We start from the raw sequence: 20,858 nt of genomic DNA, 5'->3' as shown, positions 1-20,858 counted from the left end.
CCCTGACATGTTCCCGTCATCAATGATAGAGAGCATAACTGCTCTATTAGTGCAATGTAAGTTATTAATTTAAAAAGAAATAAAAATTATTTTTTTGAAATTAAATTAATTGTTATTATTAGACTCCACCGAAGCTTTTTCCCCTGACATGTTCCCGTCATCAATGGTAAATGTTCCATATAGTGCTATAGTAAGTTATTAATTTAAAATTTTTTTTTTTGAAATTAAATTAATTGTTATTATTTAGACTCCACCGGAAGCTTTTTCACCTGACATGTTCCCGTCATCAATGGTAAATGTTCCATATAGTGCTATAGTAAGTTATTAATTTTAAAAATTTTTTTTTTTTGAAATTAAATTATGTTATTATTTAGACTCACCGGAAGCTTTTTCACCTGACATGTTCCCGTCATCAATGGTAAATGTTCCATATAGTGCTATAGTAAGTTATTATTTAAAAATTTTTTTTTGAAATTAAATTAATTGTTATTATTTAGACTCCACCGGAAGCTTTTTCCCCTGACATGTTCCCGTCATCAATGGTAAATGTTCCATATAGTGCAATAGTAAGTTATTAATTTTAAAAATTTTTTTTTTTTGAAATTAAATTAATTGTTATTATTTAGACTCCACCGGAAGCTTTTTCACCTGACATGTTCCCGTCATCAATGGTAAATGTTCCATATAGTGCAATAGTAAGTTATTAATTTTAAAAATTTTTTTTTTTTGAAATTAAATTAATTGTTATTATTTAGACTCCACCGGAAGCTTTTTCACCTGACATGTCCCCATCGCCAAGCATGTTACACATGCTTCCGTTGAAGACTCCTCGCGAGTTTCACAATTTGATTATCGGGGTTATCAAACAATGCGAGAACAAGTCTTCTTCCTGGGGTGACGATGAGGACGAAAATCACGCGCTGAATATGGCTATGGAGCGGTATGAAAATACCATCACCGCCGCTTCCGACGACGACTGGGGGGGGTAACGAAGAAGAAAATGTTAGGTTAAATAATCTTATGGATATTTATGGTATTTAGGAATATAAACATTTTTTTCATTTATATAATTGACTTATTATTTTAACTTAGTATTTAAATATTTCAAACATTCTGGTTAAAATAGTATATGAAAACGGTTCTCTACGAATATAAACCTTGCCATTTATTGTTACAATGGGTAATGTATTATGCGATCGCCATATAATGCAGGTGTTTTTAGGTCGTCCCATAAGACGATGGTCATTGTCAAGGACACGCACCCTGTTCGCCACGCCTATTGCGGGTGAGTATGGTCCCACCCTATAACATATTGGCTGAGATAAACAAATAAGATTTTAGTAAAAATACGGATTTACCCCCTCCCCCACCAAAAAAAAAAAACACTGAGATTTCTGGACACTTGCTCTGTTGTCCACCATTGCAGGATCATTATGCCACAGTTCTTTGTACGAACACCTCGCCTTTTGTACACTTCTGCTCTTCGTTATTACATTTTATAAGTGTTTATTTTTAACGTTATATATTTCATCATGCATAAATGCCAGCAGTGTGCCTCGGTTTTTAAGTTAAAAAAAAGTTTAGATAGACATGAAAAATTACATACTGGTATACTTTACCGATGCACAGTATGTGCAAAAACATTCAAAGACGAATCCAACTTGAGGAGACATTTGAAAAAAGTTCACGGTATTTATACAATTTTTTTTTTTTTATTTTCTATACTTTCAATATTAATTTATCTGTAATATTTTTCTAAGCTATCCTTCACGCACCCGCTACATTGAGTCCTCAACGAGAGAGTGTTATTAAGTATGCACCTCGTATTAACCGACCTGCTGTTCCAACCGACAGTTCAAACATAATGTCAGATGATGACATTTGTATGGCTGCCATGGCCAACTTTGAACAAGAACAGGAGGATCGAGAATACTGTATTGAAATTGCACCGCAAATTTTTGTTCCTGATATTCAGGCTGGTTGTTCAAACATAATGTCTGATGACGACATTTGTATGGCAGCCATGGAAAATTTTGAAAAAGAAGTGCAGAACGTTAATAAAGGTTAGTGTTATTTATTACGATCGAATTAATTAGATTTTTTTTTTTTTTTTTAAAAAAAGACTGCGATTTTATTTGTCCGCCTTGGATTAACAATTTTTTTTTTTTTTTAAATTTAAGATTCTTATACTACCGGTGTTAATGGTAAACGCGTTTCCACCTCCAACACCTCATCCGCTGTTAGGTCAAAAAAAAGCGTATAAATTTTGTACAATCCCCCGGTTTTGTAGAAATCTCAGCCTCTAAAGCCCGAACAGTTGTGTGGTACTATGCTAAAAATACGGGGGGTATCCAAAATTATACTGACTTTCTCCGCTCTCTCGAATCCGAATTAAAGCAGTTGTTAAAAAACACGAGTACAGGAGCATCCTATTAAGTTCAATTTAAAGCTTGAGGCCAGCTATAGTATTCCATCAGTGCCTAATTCAATGGAGAATAGGGCATTTAAAACATCTGCGGTCGAGATTTTTGTAGAGAGCGATATTTCGACAATAATACAGGGGGCGTATGATAAATTGTTAAGTGAAAACGAAACATACGCAAGTAGAGGGAGCGGGTTTACATTAGAAAGCATAGACGGGTTAATGTTGACTATATATAAATATATGCCGATGGGAGGATCGTCATACATACAGTTGCCTGCGTTTATTGATAGGAAACGGGCCACTATTAACCCTCAAAATGTAGACCAGCAATGTTTCAAGTGGGCGATTCTCGCGAGATATGTAACGGGGCCGGTGGCATGTCGTGTCGGTGACAATTATAGACAACATGAAGGCAAGTATAATTTCGAAGGCATTTCCTTTCCAACGCCTTTATCTGATATAAAAAAATTCGAAAAAAATAATACACGCGTGTCCATAAATGTTTACGGCCTTGAAAAAAAATTTATTCCGACAAAAAAATATCCGACTTACAATGTATACCCAATTCGTGTAGTTGATGAGGAGAAGTCGGACCATTTTGACTTGCTTTTTACAACGAGTGATGACAACTCGCACTACACGTATATAACTAGTTTGTCGCGACTCGTACGGTCGCAAAAAACTAGATATGAACATTCGGTATATTTTTGTAAGCGATTTTTTGTACTTTTGATAATAGACTACTAAAGTTCAAGTCTAATGGACGTGAGGCGTTGGAAGAGCACAAATTATTCTGTGGGGTACATAAGCCTATTTTTCCGGAAATGCCAAAAGAGGGGAATGTACAAATTTTAAAAAATGGAAAAATACCGTTAGACAACCATTTGTTATTTACGCTGATTTCGAGGCCTTATTAGTGAAAACGGACGAGGTAAAGGGTGGAAATACAAAAATTATTCAGAAACATGAGGCGATGAGCTACGGATTTTTGGTTAAGGCAAGCGATGACGTGCCGACGGAGCTCATCGAAGAATATGAAATACCTACAGTGCCGGTAGTATACAGAGGCGATGAACAACATGAGGACGTAGCAAAATGTTTTGTTGAGGCTATAGTTGCGGTCAGTTGGAAAATTGAAAGTTAATGAAAACTAACATTCCTTTGACCATGACCGCAGAGGAAGAAAAAAACACATCAAGAGTGTAATACGTGTAATTTGTGTAAATGTATTTTAGTCAGTGGCGAAAAAGTTAGAGATCATAATCATCTGAACGGCAAATTTAGGCAAACTTTGTGTTCAAAGTGTAACTTAGAGTTACAACAGCCTAAATTTGTACCGGTATTTTTTCATAATCTTTCCAACTATGACTCGCATTTCATAGTCACTGAACTTGGATTTGATACTGAAAGCATATCCGTTATTCCGAATAGTGAAGAGAAATTTATATCTTTTACAAAACATATAAGTAGTAAGTTCACTATTCGGTTTATCGATACGTTCAGATTTATGGCGTCTAGTTTATCGTCTCTGGCTGAAAACTTAATTACACAAATTTCGAAAACTTCCGTGAGACAGCTAAACATTTTGTCCGCGAAGATATGCCTCTTGTTACTCGGAAAGGTGTTTACCCGTACGAGTACACAGATAGTTGGGACAAGTTGGATGAGTCATGTTTACCGGGGGAGGATGATTTTTATAGTACACTAACCGAGTCGGGGATTAATGAGGAAGATTTCAAGCACGCGAAGGCGGTCTGGGACAACTTCAAGTGCAAGACGTTGGGCGAGTACAGCGATTTATATTTAAAAATCGATGTTTTGTTGCTGGCCGACGTTTTTGAAAACTTCCGTGACGTTTGCATGTCCACGTATAATTTGGACGCAGCCCACTATTACACAGCACCAGGCCTGAGATCGCGTGTGTAAAATATACAGGTCAAAAATTAGAACTTTTGTCTGATTACGATATGTTGCTGATGTTTGAGAATGGTCAGTACATCAATATTATTTTTGTAAAAAATGTTTTTATAATAATTTATATAATTAATTTTTAGGTATTCGTGGTGGTCTGGTTCAAGCGAGCATGCGATATGCAAAAGCCAATAATTTAAAGTCCCCGAATTATGACGAAACGAAGGAGAAATCTTGGTTGGTGTATCAAGATTGTAAGTATAATTTTATATACATTTTTATACATTTTTTTAAACAATTTTTAAACTTTAATAGGTAACAACTTGTACGGTTATGCAATGTCGGAGTACATGCCGTATGGTAATTTTAACTGGGTTGAGCCAAATTTAGACGGTTTGAGCGATTTAACTCCCAAATCGGCTAGAGGCCGTGTATACGAAGTAGATATATCATACCCGAAACACTTGCACGATAAGCATAATGATCTGCCATTCCTACCACAAAATAGTATACCACAAGGCTCAAAAGTGCGGAAACTTATGGCGACGTTTGAGCCTAAGGTAAACTATATTGTGCATTATAGGAATCTGCAGCAGGCAATCGATAACGGGTTGATAGTTGAAAAGGTAAACATTTAATTTTACTTTATTTTAAAATAAATGTTTTAACTTTTAACTTTTTTTTTATAGGTACATAGAGTCTTGGAGTTTAGCCAGTCGGATTGGCTGGCTAAGTATATTCAGTTAAATACCAATATGAGAAAGAAGGCCAGAAATGATTTCGAAAAAGATTTTTTCAAGCTCATGAATAATGCTATTTTTGGTAACTACTGTTAAACTTTTTAAAACTTTTTAAAACTTTTTTCAACTTTTTTTCAACTTTTTTTTTTTTTTTTTACAGGGAAAACGATGCAATCTAAACGCAAGGAAATAAAAATGGAGTTGGTATCATGCGAGCGCCGACTCCAAAAACTGATAAATAAAACTACATTTAAACATTGTACAAGATATAGCGATACCCTTAGCGCTGTTACTTTAGCAAATAAAATAATCAAATTTGATAAACCTATATATATAGGTAAAAATTTACTTTATATTTTTATATTTTATATTTTATATTATACATTGATCAATAAATTTTTATTTTTTATTTTCTATAGGATTCGCGGTATTGGACATTAGCAAAACTTTGATGTATGATTATCATTATAATGTGATGCAGAAGCACTATGGTGAAGACATTACGCTTATGTATACTGACACAGGTAAATGTATATTAAAACTATTCTCTTGTGTATTTATTAATTAATATCATTATTACAGATTCACTAGTGTATCACATTATGACTGATGATTTTTACTCTGACTTGTTGGAAAATCCAAACTTGATGGATAGGTTAGACACGGCAGACTTGCCATCTAACCATCCGTGCTATACAACAGCACGTAAAAAGGTGCCAGGTTTTTTTTCTGACGAGTCAAAGGGTGATATTATATCAGAGTTTTGTGCGTTGAGGGCGAAATCTTATGCATATAAGATTCACTCATCAAATACGTCCGATACTGCAGGAAGGGAGAGTATTAAAGCTAAGGGGGTCCGACGTCATGTGGTTAAGAATCACATGACTTTAGAGGACCACAGAAAATGTCTGTTTGGGGAAGCCGGTGTGAAGGCTTACCAAGAAAATGTGTCTATTAGATCATTTAAGCACAAGCTGTTGACAATCAAAACAAATAAATTGACGTACAACAGTTATGATGATAAGCGGGTTGTGCTAGATGATAAAATAAACACACTAGCTCATGGACACTACTGTATAGAGTAAGTTATCATAATTATATTTAAAAAAAAATTTTACTAATTTTACTTATAATTTTATAGAAATGATGAATCTGAGTATTGGCCTGGACTCGATTTGCTGTTGTATCCTGATGGACAGTCATGGACAGATTCAGATAAAGAATTATATAAATTGCTTGTACAATGTTTAAAGGAATAGTTATACCCTCCATTTTTGTAAACTGTTTATTTATAAAACCATGTTATTTGTTTGATGTATATATATATATATATAATTAATTATGTTGTAGTATTTTTCGGATAAAATGAATGTAAATATAAAACAATGTTAAAATGTAAATATTATTATATTTGTTAAAAAATTATGTTACAATAATAAAATGTTAAAATATTATGTTAAAAAAATTATGTTACAATAATAAAATGTTAAAATATTATGTTAAAAAAATTATGTTACAATAATAAATGTTAAAATATTATGTTAAAAATTATTTTACAATAATAAATGTTAAAATATTATGTTACAATAATAAGTGTTAAAATATAATATTTTTATGTTCACTCCTTAGGTTTCTTAATTTCAGCCATATTTTCTGCATCATTTTCTACAAGGTCAGATATTTGAGATTTCATGTAGTCCACATTATCTTCGAGATCAGATACTTAAAATTTTAAATTTTCGGTTAATTGTTCGATATTTGATAATTTTAGTTCAATAATCTTAGTGTTATTTTCAAGTTGACTCATTTTTTGATTTAATTCAAATCTAATTATTTTTATAGAGTCATCGAGTTTAGAAATAGTTTTTTTAGTTTCACCAGCTTGTGAACTACCAAACACATTCATGACTAAAATTATTTTTAAAAAGTATATTATGTAAAAAAAAATTAATTTTTCTTAATATAATTTCTTCGATGATTTTCAAACGAGTGTTTAAATCTGAAATATATGATCCATGATTCGGTAAAGAATTTTCATCAAATATACCCGTTATGCGTTTTATTTCGGCATTTACACTGTCTATAGAAGAAAGTATAAAAGAAATTGATGTATTTGTTTCTATATAATTATTAAACAGCTCCGACATGCGATTTTCCAGCGATAGCAGATGAGCAATATTAATTTTTATGTTACGAATTTCTTTCTGCTGATTATTTATTTCATTTTGTAATGTTTTATTACTTGACTGAATATCTGATATAATTTTTTTAGTTTCACCAGCTTGAGAACCTCCAAACACGTTCATAGCTACAATACGACTGACACTATATTTTAACATCACGTGTATTTATCCAACTATTATGTGTGTTATCAAATCCAAGCCACTTGACAAGCATTTTATTTTGTTTTTTTCGTATAATTTTTTCGATCAGATATTCGTTCGGGTGTTCGGTTTTATGTATTTCCGCCGAGTAAAAACAACCGGCAATCGGTTTACCCGTATAATCTTGTAACTGATAAGTGACAGGTAATGTTTTATTTATTTTAATAATTTCAAATATTTCAGTTGACCAGTTGGGCAAATAACCTTTTGTAAACACACCTTTTTGTGTACTGATACGAACGTTATCACCAACTTTGAATTTAATTTTTCATTATTAATTTCACGTTGTTTTATAGTCACTGACGCAGGATTTAAATCTGCTTGCACTGGTGTCATTCCTATAGTTCTGTGTTTTGAATTATTATATTCATTAAGCAGTTTTGGTAAAATTGAAATCCATTCATGTGAGCCACGTGCCGTAAACTCTCTAAACATTTTTTCTTTTAGTGTACGATTAAATCGTTCAACAATACATGCTTTCATGATGCTAAATGTAGAATATTGTGTGTATTATATTTGGCCATCAGATTATCGAAATTAGTGTTGTAAAATTTTTCCGTTATCGAGTTGTAAAAGTTTCGGTGCTCTATCTATTAATATTTTAGACATTGCGTTTGTGACTTCTTTCCCAGTTTTCGATTTTAATGCTATAGCCCACGCAAATTTAGTAAAACAATCTATAACGCATAAAATATACTTGTAACCTTTATTTTTCTTTGAATACGGTATCATTTCCACCAAGTCAGCCTGCCATAAATCATTTTTCCATGTACGTTAACTCTGCGTCTAACGAAATTTTTCCGTGACGGTTTGTGTAGTTCAATAGCGATTTCACGTTTAGACATTAGGTATTCGTTTTATTATCCCAGCTTCATATAATTCTTCAAAAATCGATATTATTTCATTGGAGACACCTGTATTACCAGCAGCTTTCGAAGCTAAAAGTAATCTTAGCCGGTCGACTAACTCATTCGGATTATCCCAATACACTAAGTTATTTTTTTGTAATTTCATAGATAGATGACCGCCAGAGGGGAATAATTTACGTATTATATCCTTATATTTAGAACCAGTTTTTTTGATTTTTTTACTTTTTAAAGTCAAATGTGCCGATGTTTGTATTAATATAGATTTATATACTTCTAGATCGTTATCGGAATAAATAAGTGGGTTTTTCAAAAATAATAACTGGATTAGGCCCGGCGTTGATGGATAATTATTACCATCAATTACAATAGATTGTTCGATAAATTTAACTTCTTTTTCGCCTAAAATAATATTTCCATCTGAAAGTTTTTTCGGGCCATAGGTTTTATCTAAATCAGCAGAGTGAAACCAATTTTCAATTTCTTGTTGATAGTTATTTTTCTCGATTGATGTCGAATGGTTTGTATCTGATATTTTAGTTAAGGGGTCGATGATAGGCTTAAAAGTTTGTGACAATAATTGTTGAACATTTGCCTCACCAGTTTTTAATTCGATATATTTACGTTTAATATTTTCTTTAGCTTTAACTAACTCATCTAATATACTACCTTCATCCTTCATGACTGCGTTTGAAATGTTAATATTTTCTATTTGTATCACATATATAACGACGACGTACATATCAAATCCAAAACGATAACGTCCGTTATCACGGTCACTATCTTTACAAATAACGACGAATGCAAATCTATCACGATTCCAGCATGTAACGCAAAAATGCTTAAATTGTGTATATGTCATATCACCCGAACAATGTTCATTGTATACATGTTTTAAATTAGTTTCGTCTTGTTTGAATAATACTATTAAATTAGCATTATCTCGGATCAACTGTTTAGGTACTTTTGAATAACTCTGAGCCAGATAAAATATATCTATTTTATTATGACGTCCGCGTGCGAAAAATTCCCGTATAACTTGCTGATTTTCTCCCAAAACATCGTCCATTATGAATATAGAGTTTGGTAAAACTTTTTCAGGTGAAATAACCTTATCATTCTCGAAAAATGTAAAAATGTTAACACCGTCAATATCATCGATTATACGTTTCAATAATTTATATTTTGGTTGTTCTAACGTTTTAGAGTATATGTAAACGTTTTCAAATCGTAACCCGTTTTCGTCAACGAGTAAAAAATATATCAAATTTGTTTTACCGCAACCAGAACTGCCCAACACCAACGAACGTATAGTGTTTGGAAATAGCTCACCATGCCTAAACTGTATTGTATCCGGAGTATCAATATTATAAATACATAATTTTTTCTCTTGTTCGATAAATCGCATTTTTCACTATAAATACCTGTGCTATGAACTTGAAAGCGTCACACGATGTCTCGCGTTCGTAAGCGAAACAGCAATAAAGGTTCCGGTCTCATTAACTCGGTTATAAATCATTTGCCTGTGGAATTACATCTACCCGGATATAGGTAAGTCGCTATATAATTAAATCATATATTATAAATATTTTTATTTATTATTTTTTTTTTTACAGATTTGCTGGTCCTGGTACTAAATTAAAAGAAAGATTAGCACGTGGTGAACGAGGTATTAACAAATTAGACGAGTTGGCAAGAGCTCATGATATAGCTTACGATAAAAGTAATTCGCTGAACGATAGACATAAAGCTGATAAAATATTAGAAAATCAAGCTTGGGAAGTGTTTAAATCTAAAGACACTGGTATTAAAGAAAAAGCTGCGTCCTGGTTGGTTACTACAGCTATGAAGGCTAAACGGAAGATTGGCGGTGGTTGCGGTTTTAAACAAGTGGTTTTGGCGGCTAAAAAATCGATCAAAAATAAAATTAATGAAAAAAATATAACTAAATTAATAAAAACATGTCTGACAGCTGCCAAAAAAAAGAAAAATAAGAAAACTAAAACTCCAAGAATTATACCTATACCTAAAAAGGGCGGTGTTTTACCTTTAATACCTATTTTTGCCGGTTTATCGGCATTAGGCGCGCTTACCGGCGGCGTCGGTAACAATAGTAAAAGTCGTAAATGATTTAAATTCCGGTAAAAACACACCTATTCATTTAGGAAAAGGTTTATATCTTACGCAACACAACGGGCGATCTTATAAAATTGTCAAAGGTAAAGGTTTATACTTGGCACCTTACAAAGGGGGGTCAGTAAAGAAAGCTAGAAAAACGACAAAAAACTAATTTTTACGTTACCCGATAGAGCGTTGTATGATTATGAGATTATAAAATACGCTGACATGATGAAAATACCTCATTTCATTGGTGTATTTTCCAGGGACAAGTTGCCTCTGAAAATTAAGCATCGTGAGTCGGCCGTAGTTAATTTTGATCTCGAAATCGGTACAGGTACGCATTGGGTAGCGTATAAAAAAAATGGACAACAAGTTAAATATTATGATAGTTTTGGAAATTTGCCGCCGCCGTTAGAACTACAAAAATATTTCAACGGGTGTAATATTGAATATAATTACGACAGACATCAAAAATACAATACGACAAACTGCGGACACTTGTGCCTACAATTTTTATCATGTACACCATAACTTTAACCGGAAACTCGAGTGAATTGTCTTGCGACTTTTTCCCCCCTATAGAAGTCAGTAAAAATGCTAAGATTTGTGTGTTGGGGTTTCAAACAAATAATTCTATTCCTAATGTAAACGAAAAGTGTAATAAAATAGGTTTTATTTATAATGGTGCACTTGTTAGCTATACAATACCTACAGGCTCTTATGAGTTGTCAGAAATTGAAATGGTAATAAAACAATTATTACATAATACGGATACATTATTCGAGCTTAGAGCAGATAATAATACATTAAAATGTTCAATGATTTGTAACGAAACTGTGGATTTTACCATGCCTAACAATATAGGACAATTGTTGGGTTTCAAAAATCGTATATATAATGCTAACGTTCATCACGAATCGGATACGCTGGTAAATATTACAAAGACAAATTGTATATATATCGAATCAAACCTAGTTATGGGTTCATTCAACAACGGAAAGCAGTGCCATACAATACACGAGTTTTATCCAAATGTACCTCCGGGATATAAAATAATAGAGGTTCCAACACATTTGGTATTTTATCCTCTTAATTCTACATCTATAACACATGCGAGTATAACTTTAAAAAATCAAAACAACGAGTTAGTCGATCTACGAGGAGAACCGATATCGATACGGTTATTAATTCAAGACTTGTGATAAAATGGCGATACAATTTCATAATATATATAGGACTACATATGTAAAACCCGTTAGTCGTGTTAATAACACTAACAAGACAACAACTCTAAAGAAAAATTCGAAACAGAGAGGGCTTCGACATTGTCTAACAGCAAAAAATTTAGCTTTTTTACGTTCGTTAAACGCTATTTAATATGGACGATGTGTATTTAGATGTCACGGCTGGATACACCGATGATTGCAGAATAACTCAAATTGAATATCACTCGTTTTTACCTTATTCTACGTCAGCCCTCTCCAATAACGATGAAGTGCGTATCGCTTTACATAACACAGAGTCTTATACTCTACCGTGTGAGAGTTATATTTACATCGAAGGAACAATAACCAAACCTGCAGAAATAACTGACGACATTCGATTTATAAACAACGGACTTGCATTTCTTTCTCCGAAATGAAATACGAAATAAACGGTATTCAAATTCAAAAACTCGCTAATCCAGGTATAACAACCACATTAAAAGGATATTGCTCTTATAATAAATCGAATATTACATCACATCATAACGCTGCTTGGGATAATGACATTGAAAATGTTAATAAAGATTTTATTGAAGGTGATATGTTTAACGGTTGTATTGCTCTTAAAGATTTGTTTGGTTTTTGCGAAGATTATAAACGTATTTTAATAAACTGCAATCAACAACTTATATTAAATAGAGCTTCGATAGATATAAATGCTATCAAGCAGTACAAAAACAATAAAGTTGTCACAGACGCATCTAAACTAAAAGACGTTAAAATAAACATAACAAAAATATTGTGGAGAATGCCTATTGTAAAAGTCAGTGATAAAGAAAAAATTAAATTGTTGAAAGTTGTAAACAATCAAAAGCCCCTAACTTGTGCGTTTAGATCGTGGGAGTTGTGTGAGTATCCGTTTCTACCTCAAAACACATCGCATTCTTGGAAAGTAAAAACATCCAACAAATTGGAAAAACCGCGATATGTCATCATTGGATTTCAAACTGATACAAAAAATAGCTCAAATAAATCAGTCATTTTTTGACCATTGTAAAATTAAAAACTTGAAAGTTTATTTAAACGCTGAAGTATTTCCCTATGAAGATTTCCAATGCGACTTTACCAAGAATAAGATTGTACATTATACCACGCATACACCGAGTTTCAAAAATCTTACTATTGACATGTTAATGTTCCACCTCTGTTGTCCAGATCTGATTTCAAAAATCTATCTCCGATTATAATTGTTGACATGAGCAGACAGAACGATAACGTAAAAACGCCAACTGTCGACCTCAGAATTGAAATTGAAACTGATACACCATTTCCTGCTTCCACTTCAGCTTATTGTTTAATATTACATGACCAAATTATAACTTATAATCCATTTAATGGTGAAGTGAGAACTTGTAATGTAAATATATTTTGTAAATATTTTTTTTTTTTTTATTATAAATATTAAAGAACCTTGTAAATATTTATTGCGAAACTTAATATTAATAATTATTTTATTTTTATTTTATTTTATTGTAAAACTTAATATTAATAATTATTTTATTTTTTTATTTTAATTTTATTTTATTGTAAATAAATATCTTATTGTAATGTAAAACTTAATATTAATAAATGAAAAAACTTTTTTATATATATATAATGTTTTTTTATTTTACACAAAATAACACAAAATTAAAATAGTTTACGTCTTACTAAATGCAATTCCGATACGGCGGAATCGAAGTCACCCGTTTCCGATAATGGTTGCATATTGAAAAATGACGGTCCATCGTTTTCATCAACTGATGATTTTATTGCATAAATCGGTGATGGCGGTGGTGACAACAAAACAGGTGGCGACATAGGTGTAGGCGATGAGATAGGTGAAATAATCCTCGTTTTATTAAAAAACTAAAAAAAAAAAAATTATTAAATATTGTTATTTAAGGTATAATATATTTTTTTTAATTACCTCTTGTGAGTTGTTCGCTCTCTGGTTCAGCAAAGATTCGGATAATTGTTCAGCTGCACACATCTGTATTTGATTACTGAAGTTTGGTATAGATTTAACTACTCCATCGACTTGTTATCTTAATGAAAATTACCATATCATGAACATTATTCGGCGATGATTTTTGTTGAGCGCATTTCTTGTCTATGTACTGAACAATCTCATGATATTGTTTCATAACTAACGGAACGGAAAATACTTCTTTTCGCACGATGGTCTCGAATATACATTTTTCAAGATATTGAAGACGCATAAGATCCGCCCGATTCAACAACACTCTGCAGCCCTCACGATTTTTTGCTTCCATAACTAGTACATTTTCTCCGCTGTACATCATACTCGATAGTTTATTTTTTTCATCTTCATAAAATATTATTCGCTTATACTTATGTGGTGTGGCTAATATGAACGATAATATATTTCCCATATATGAGAATATTTTTTTCATAAGATCAACAGTAATAAGCACATACCGAGAAGAAGTTAACACATGAACAACGACTTGAAATTTTTCACTAGGATCAATACCGATTTGTAAAAACTTACGGGCTGCAAAGTCGATTGTATAGCTAAAGAATCAATGAGTTCAGCTGGTGGTGACGGTGGTACATAAGTATATGTCTTCTTTTTGTAGAAGGAAGTGTTATCAGCGATTGAGCCAGCCATATTAAATCACTTATAAAAAATAAACACTGAAAAAAGACTTAGAGGACGGTCGCGAAGTGCAAGTGTTAAATAGTATAAGGCTGAAGATAGACTGAATGATGGTCTGCAGGTGCAGGGGCAAGTGTTTGTTAAATTCGAGACATTATTAGGTGGGGGTGAAAATTATTAGGTAGGGATAAGGGCTTTAATATATACAGATTGCATGTAAAAATCATATATGTATACAATAATATGGAGTGTACAATAATATGCTGTGTACAATAATATGCCATGTACAATAATATATATGACAACAGGTGGAGGTGAGGGTGGAGATGTGCGTGGGGGGAGGACGATCCATACGGCGACGGGGCAGAAGGACGAGACATGACGTAGTAGAAGGACGAGACGTGGGCGGGTAGGGGGGGGGAGGACGAGACATGATGGTGTAGAAGGACGAGACGTGGGCGGGTAGGGGGGGAAGGACGAGACATGACATAGTAGAAGGACGAGACGTGGGCGGGGTGGGGGGGGAGGACGAGACATGACGTAGTAGAAGGACGAGACGTGGGCGGGGTGGGGGGGGAAGGACGAGACAGGGACGAGACGAGGGCGGGGGGGGTGGTGCGCGGGGGCAGCAGAACCTCTATTTATATCCTACTCATGCCCACAAACACCCCCACATCTTCACATGTTTTGATAAGTGTAGTAATAAGTGTACATTAAATTTCAGAAAATGCTCACCATACAAATTTGGAATAGAAGAAAACAAATTTATTGAGGCAGAACTCAGCATGATCAATTCTTCATTATTAATGATGTTGTAGTAAGGTATATATTCCTATGAAAGTAATGCCAATGTTTATAATATCTTGGAGGCAGAAGTCCTGGAGACAAAACTGTAGAGGGATATAATAAAAAAAGTACGCCATTCTGAAGCTTTCATGTTTTCGATCATGAATACTCCGTGTGTCCTTGAACTCATGTGGTGGTTTGTTTGTTTAATAAACGAGCATCAAATTCTCTAACTTTTCCTAAATACCAAACACAAGTAGAATTGGAAGGTCAAACCAGCTTCAACAAAAGTTTTTACTACACCAAGTATACTGAATGCATATAATCTGGCATATAAAACTTTTAATTATATGAAACTCATCCAACAGTAATAGAACTGATGCTCCTTTTACTCCTCTTCTAATACAACCATTTAAGTTTACAAAGTCACAGTCATCCAAATGCTGCTGTAGAGTTCTTTTTGGGCCAAGACCACCAATGTACATGCGTGATTGACCTCTTCCTACATTCCGAATGGCTCCTTCATGACAAAATGGACATCCAAACTTCCCATTGAATTGTTTTATATTTTGAATCATCGGCCTGGCAACCGAATCAACAGATGAAATTATGCTATGTACTTTAATATTAGTAAGTAATTTACTAGATGGTTGAATAAAGTCTATTCCATTATTTTGAAAATCACAGAGTTCTTTAGTAAATGGATCTAAAAATGCATTCATATCAGGTTTGGTGGTTGAATACCATAATCCAACTAATAAAATATTTTCTCTTCTATCATTGTATGACAATTCGTTAATCATTACTTGGATAGGCCATACTGATATTTTGGAAGACTTAAAAACTTGTATTCCATCAGTATTCCATTGCAAACTTATCCATTTTGTTATATTATACTTAGCTTTGAGTTTTGTGTACATTGCTCCACTGATAACATCATTGATTGTGCCATCATCACTGTAGTCCCAACAAAGTTTGGTTCCAATATTTGTTTCCAATAAATTTTTAATTTGGTCTTTCAGTGGAAATGTTAAAAAATAACCTAATGATTCTTGTAAGCTTTTCATATTATTATCTTTTGAACAATGGGGACATTCAACTTGAGTATTTAATGTATTCATTTCATCTAAGAGTCCATGACAATTTTCACAAAAAAAATTTTGTTTTGGAGGATCATTTTTATATTGTTTTAATAAATAATATTTGGATTGATGAACAATGCAAGGGGTATGACAATTTACTAGATCAATTAAATCATCCAATGCTCTTGCTGTAAGTTTATGTCTTAAAGAAAACATTAACAACAAAAGTTCACTTTCCCCCAGTGATATTTTACACCCTTCATATAATGGCTTGTTTCTGGTATTAACTGGAGTTTGAAAAGTCTCATCAGCTTCCTAAAAAAAAAATTATCCATAAGTAGGTATGTAATTGCCATGTAATTGATATTTGTTTAGCAGTTCATTATGTCAGTTGGTTATAATATATTAATACTGATTTTCTTCTTATTATTATTAATATTATCATCATTATATTATTATAATATCTTCTATAAGTAATTATAATTTGGCAATATTATAATTGTTAATACTACATTACAACAATTAGGTAATTAAATTTAAACATACGTTTAATATGATAAAATATTTAAAAGATGATACAATATAATACTATTAAGTACTGTTGATTATTATATACAACCAATGAGCCATTTTATTGAAGGTAATAATATTTTTATTACTTACCGGCAAATTTACATCATCTGTATAAATATCATCTTCTTCAACACCAGAACTATTATTATCCTGAACAAAATTTTAAAATTATTTTTATACATACAAACATTGTGCTGTGTTGGTTAAATGTAACATTTTAAATCAATTCATAAACAATTAAAGTTACTTTACTTAATTTGAATATACAGTATTACAATAGTAAGTTGGTTTATTATTTTTTTTTTTAATGTTTTTTTGCTAAATAATTAATTTTAAATAGTGGGTAGTTTTATTTAGTTTTAGTATTAGTAATAATATACAGTTAAGTTAATTTTCCCAATCGTTAAGAAATAGGGTATAAAAATTAAATCAAACTATAGTTACTGTGGCAGATTATTTTTAAAAAAGTAAATAATTTTATAAAATGAAGTGAAGTTACATATTTCATACAGTATAATATATATACCAATGTATATCCTTTATATAGGTTAATTTGAAATGGTTAGTATACCTACTAATGAATTATCAATTATGTATGTAATATATAATTACCTACTATATGGCTATAAGGTATATAAGGTGTATTAGGTGTATTAGGTGTAATTGCACCTTTGGTCCTCCCTTAAAATTATTAATTTGGTTAAAATTACCTCTTCAACTGGATCATTAATGAAAATATGTTGATAATCATCATTAGATTCACTATTTATTCCTTCAACTCTTGAAATGTTCACCTATATTGATCATTGTTTAAGATATAGTTAATCAAGAATAGTACCTCCTATCAATAATATATTAATTATATTATTGATTTTGAATTAACAATGGGTAAGTTAGGTATAGCTGTATACTGTGTAGGTAGGTGCCTATTTAAATAATTTCATATTATGTACCTGTTGTGACCGAGACCATTGTGTCTGTCTAGAAACAATTATTGGAGTGTCAGGCTCTGATACATTATGTGTAAGATATTTTTTATATCTTCCTCTTGGCATGCTTCCCACATAACACAAGTACAACCAATGGATGTATAATAGATATTATTTATAGATATCCATAATATGCTTTAGATATGACTGGTTATCTATAAGATATCTACTAGATATCCAATTGGCCGCTTTTTTATTAGTTTATGGATATCCATTAGAAATCAGAAATGATTGAATTATAACATCTACTAGATATAAAATAATATCCATTAGATGGCTATTTATAGTTCACCACCGTTTATTAAATAATTGCAATATGTAATGGATATCCATAAGATATTCATTGAAATTAAAATTATTTAAAATGGAATACAAATTGGAAAAAAATATTAATAAAGCAAATCTTTATTTAATAATCAATAAAATTATAATAGAAAATATAAATACAGGTATAAAGTTATTCATTTAATACTCTTAACAATTAACAAATAATAAAAAAAATATTTCCTGTATAATAAAAACAAATTCATAAAATAATACCATTTATTGGCACTTATGTATACAAAAACAAATTAATAAAATAAGAATATTGCACATGGACTAATGTGAATATATTATAATGTGAACAGTAAAAAATATTAATAAAGGGATATAATCAGACTCATTTCATAATCTTATAACAATTAAAAAATAATAATATTAATTGTAATTATATATTGCACATAGACTTATGTGAAAACAAACAAGCTGATAATATAATATATACAATTCAAAATATAGATTGTAAAAATAATCATTCACGATTCACTCATGGTAATGGAATTTGTTCAGTAGAATCTGCAGCACATTTTTTCTCACTAATTTTAATGGAATAATTAATATTTATTATTTCACATTTAACAAATAAACAAACAGTTATGTATTTATAATTTTTACCAATTTTCATTCTAGTTTTTGCATGCCTCAACCAATTTTTTATGCTTCCAATTATTTCAGTCTCCGTAGTTGTTTTGACAATTTTGAATACTGAATCTAGAATCAAAGTAAACAAAAAATAAATTTAACCATTTTTTAAAAAGATTATTATTTATATAATTTATAATGAATATAATTTCATTGTTTAAATTAGTATTACCAATTATAACTCTTGATACAGCCAAACTAGACATCACTCTCTTGCCTTTCCCACCACACCAACTATAATTCATAGCAAGTTTGTCTGTGAAAAGTTTGCGAAGGATAAATTTTGTTGCTTCGTCAGTTTTTGTACAACCCAATCTAGTCAGAGCTGCAGTCTAAAAACAAAATAAAATTATTAAGTAATGTTTATGATTTACGAATTTCAAAGGACCCTAATAAATCGATTTTAAACAACTAAATTTCAATGAACAAAAAACACAACATTTGTTCTATTGAACTCAAGTTTGCTATGTTGCGTGTGGGTCAGACAGACAACTAACAGTATGCCAAATCATCTTAAGAAGTAATTTTCATTTAGTTTATTTTCCCATTTAAGTGATTTAACCAATATATTAAAAATTTAATATTCATATGTACCAAGCTTAATTTGTAGGTTATATCAATTAATGATAATTCAACTTTCTTCAATGCTTCCTCGGTATTCATTGGGAATTTTCCAATGACATCATTTATATTAATATTCTCAACAGAACTGGTTAAGGCAACAGAATTTGAAAAAGACAGATTTTTGACACGGTCATCTAGTTTTTTGTCGTTTACTTTTATAACAGCAAGCTGTCTTAAAACCAAATTTTTGAAATCTAGAACACCATTTATAAATTAAGGTTTTTAAAACTTGATAAATTACTCATCTAAAATTATGAATATTTATCAAATATTAAATATTTAGCAATTCATAATTTAGATTTTTGGATATATTGTATTCAATTAAACTTTAGTACATTAAGTATAAACAAATTTTTTAGTATTTACCAGCATCACTTAAACTGCTGGCTTTTTTTATCCGCTTTATCCATTTTTGTAGTTTCACATGTTGAGTACTCAAATGCCCTCTTTAATTTGATTGTAGGAGTATTATAATTTACTGCTATACAATAATAACATTACAATATTAGATAAGGTTAACTATAATTTGTTTAGTATATTTTCGGTATACTGTTAAATTATACTTTATACTACTCTTACCATCACTGTTAGACTCAGGTTCATTGTTGACATTGTTAAAATTATTTTTTGAATTTTCTAACTTTTTATCTCTTATATCTAGTTTATATGAACTTAGAGATCCATCGCTAGGCATTGATTCTTCCTCAGATAAATCAAACAATGACGCGCATGCTATTGGTTTACAAGATGGAGTTGTAGCCTGATGGGTAGCATTATGGAACTTAGTAGATGTGGATGGTTTACTTAAATTGTCATTTGATGCTGTAGGTGGTTCAGGCAGAGGTTTTATGTTGATTTTGGATGAATTTGAGAAATGAAGTTCCTCACTTGAACTCGATGAATAATTTTTTTTTCTTCGGTTTTTGCGACTTTTTTTTTCTTTTTCAATATCAGTTGTTAAATCTGTATGATCTTCAGCCTTTTTTAATTTTTTTAAACCCTTTTCAAAATTATCTACAAGTTATATATTTTAATGTTCATATTAATAATACAGTTTATTTTAATAATAATAAAAATGTATTCTTAAAACAAAACTATTTACCATACTTTCCATGAACCAAGGATTCATTGTAGATAGACCAATTGATAGAAGGTAAAACACATTTTTTTACTTCTTTGAGGAAGTTTTTATTCGATTTAAATAGTCCATTTGGAGGCCAGTGACAAGTTTTTTGATCAGAAGATACCCAGCAATTCGGAACTATTTGTACGGTATTGTCATCAAATTCTACAATATTCCACATATTTTGTAGAATAAAAACTTTTAATGGACCTAAATTAATTAAATAACCCACATTAATTAATAAGATATCACACTGACAACTGTAAAAAATAAAATACACATTTATAATAATATTTACAAAATATACATATGATTGTAAGAATATTAAATTAAACACAGTGATATTTTCATTGCAAAGAGGTACAATCACTATGCAATAATGGAAATATAGCCAACATGTTTTC

General features: G+C 31.2%; 2 protein-coding genes and 1 pseudogene across 2 annotated transcripts; 2 read left to right on the top strand and 1 right to left on the bottom strand.

Annotated features, from left to right (window-relative positions):
• The first annotated feature begins 1,531 nt into the window (after window positions 1-1,531).
• On the top strand, window positions 1,532-2,404 carry LOC126554041 (zinc finger protein 423-like). The gene is made up of 3 exons (XM_050209156.1): window positions 1,532-1,689; window positions 1,761-2,063; window positions 2,181-2,404. The coding sequence occupies exons 1-3, from the start codon at window positions 1,533-1,535 to the stop codon at window positions 2,261-2,263; spliced, it is 543 nt and encodes a 180-aa protein (XP_050065113.1). The 5' UTR covers window position 1,532; the 3' UTR covers window positions 2,264-2,404.
• A 3,098-nt stretch (window positions 2,405-5,502) lies between these two features.
• On the top strand, window positions 5,503-6,428 carry LOC126554040 (uncharacterized). Its single transcript, XM_050209155.1, has 3 exons — window positions 5,503-5,600; window positions 5,659-6,157; window positions 6,218-6,428. Exons 1-3 carry the CDS (start codon window positions 5,528-5,530, stop codon window positions 6,333-6,335), a joined length of 690 nt encoding a protein of 229 aa, XP_050065112.1. The 5' UTR covers window positions 5,503-5,527; the 3' UTR covers window positions 6,336-6,428.
• A 12,124-nt stretch (window positions 6,429-18,552) lies between these two features.
• LOC126554045 (uncharacterized) lies at window positions 18,553-20,635 on the bottom strand (annotated as a pseudogene).
• Window positions 20,636-20,858: the final 223 nt, after the last annotated feature.

This window comes from Aphis gossypii, unplaced genomic scaffold, assembly GCF_020184175.1.
Source record: "Aphis gossypii isolate Hap1 unplaced genomic scaffold, ASM2018417v2 Contig00407, whole genome shotgun sequence".
In the NCBI taxonomy this organism is placed as follows: Eukaryota; Metazoa; Arthropoda; class Insecta; order Hemiptera; family Aphididae; genus Aphis; species Aphis gossypii.
Note: the sequence above shows the minus strand (reverse complement) of the source record. Positions and strands in the feature narration are given on the sequence as shown.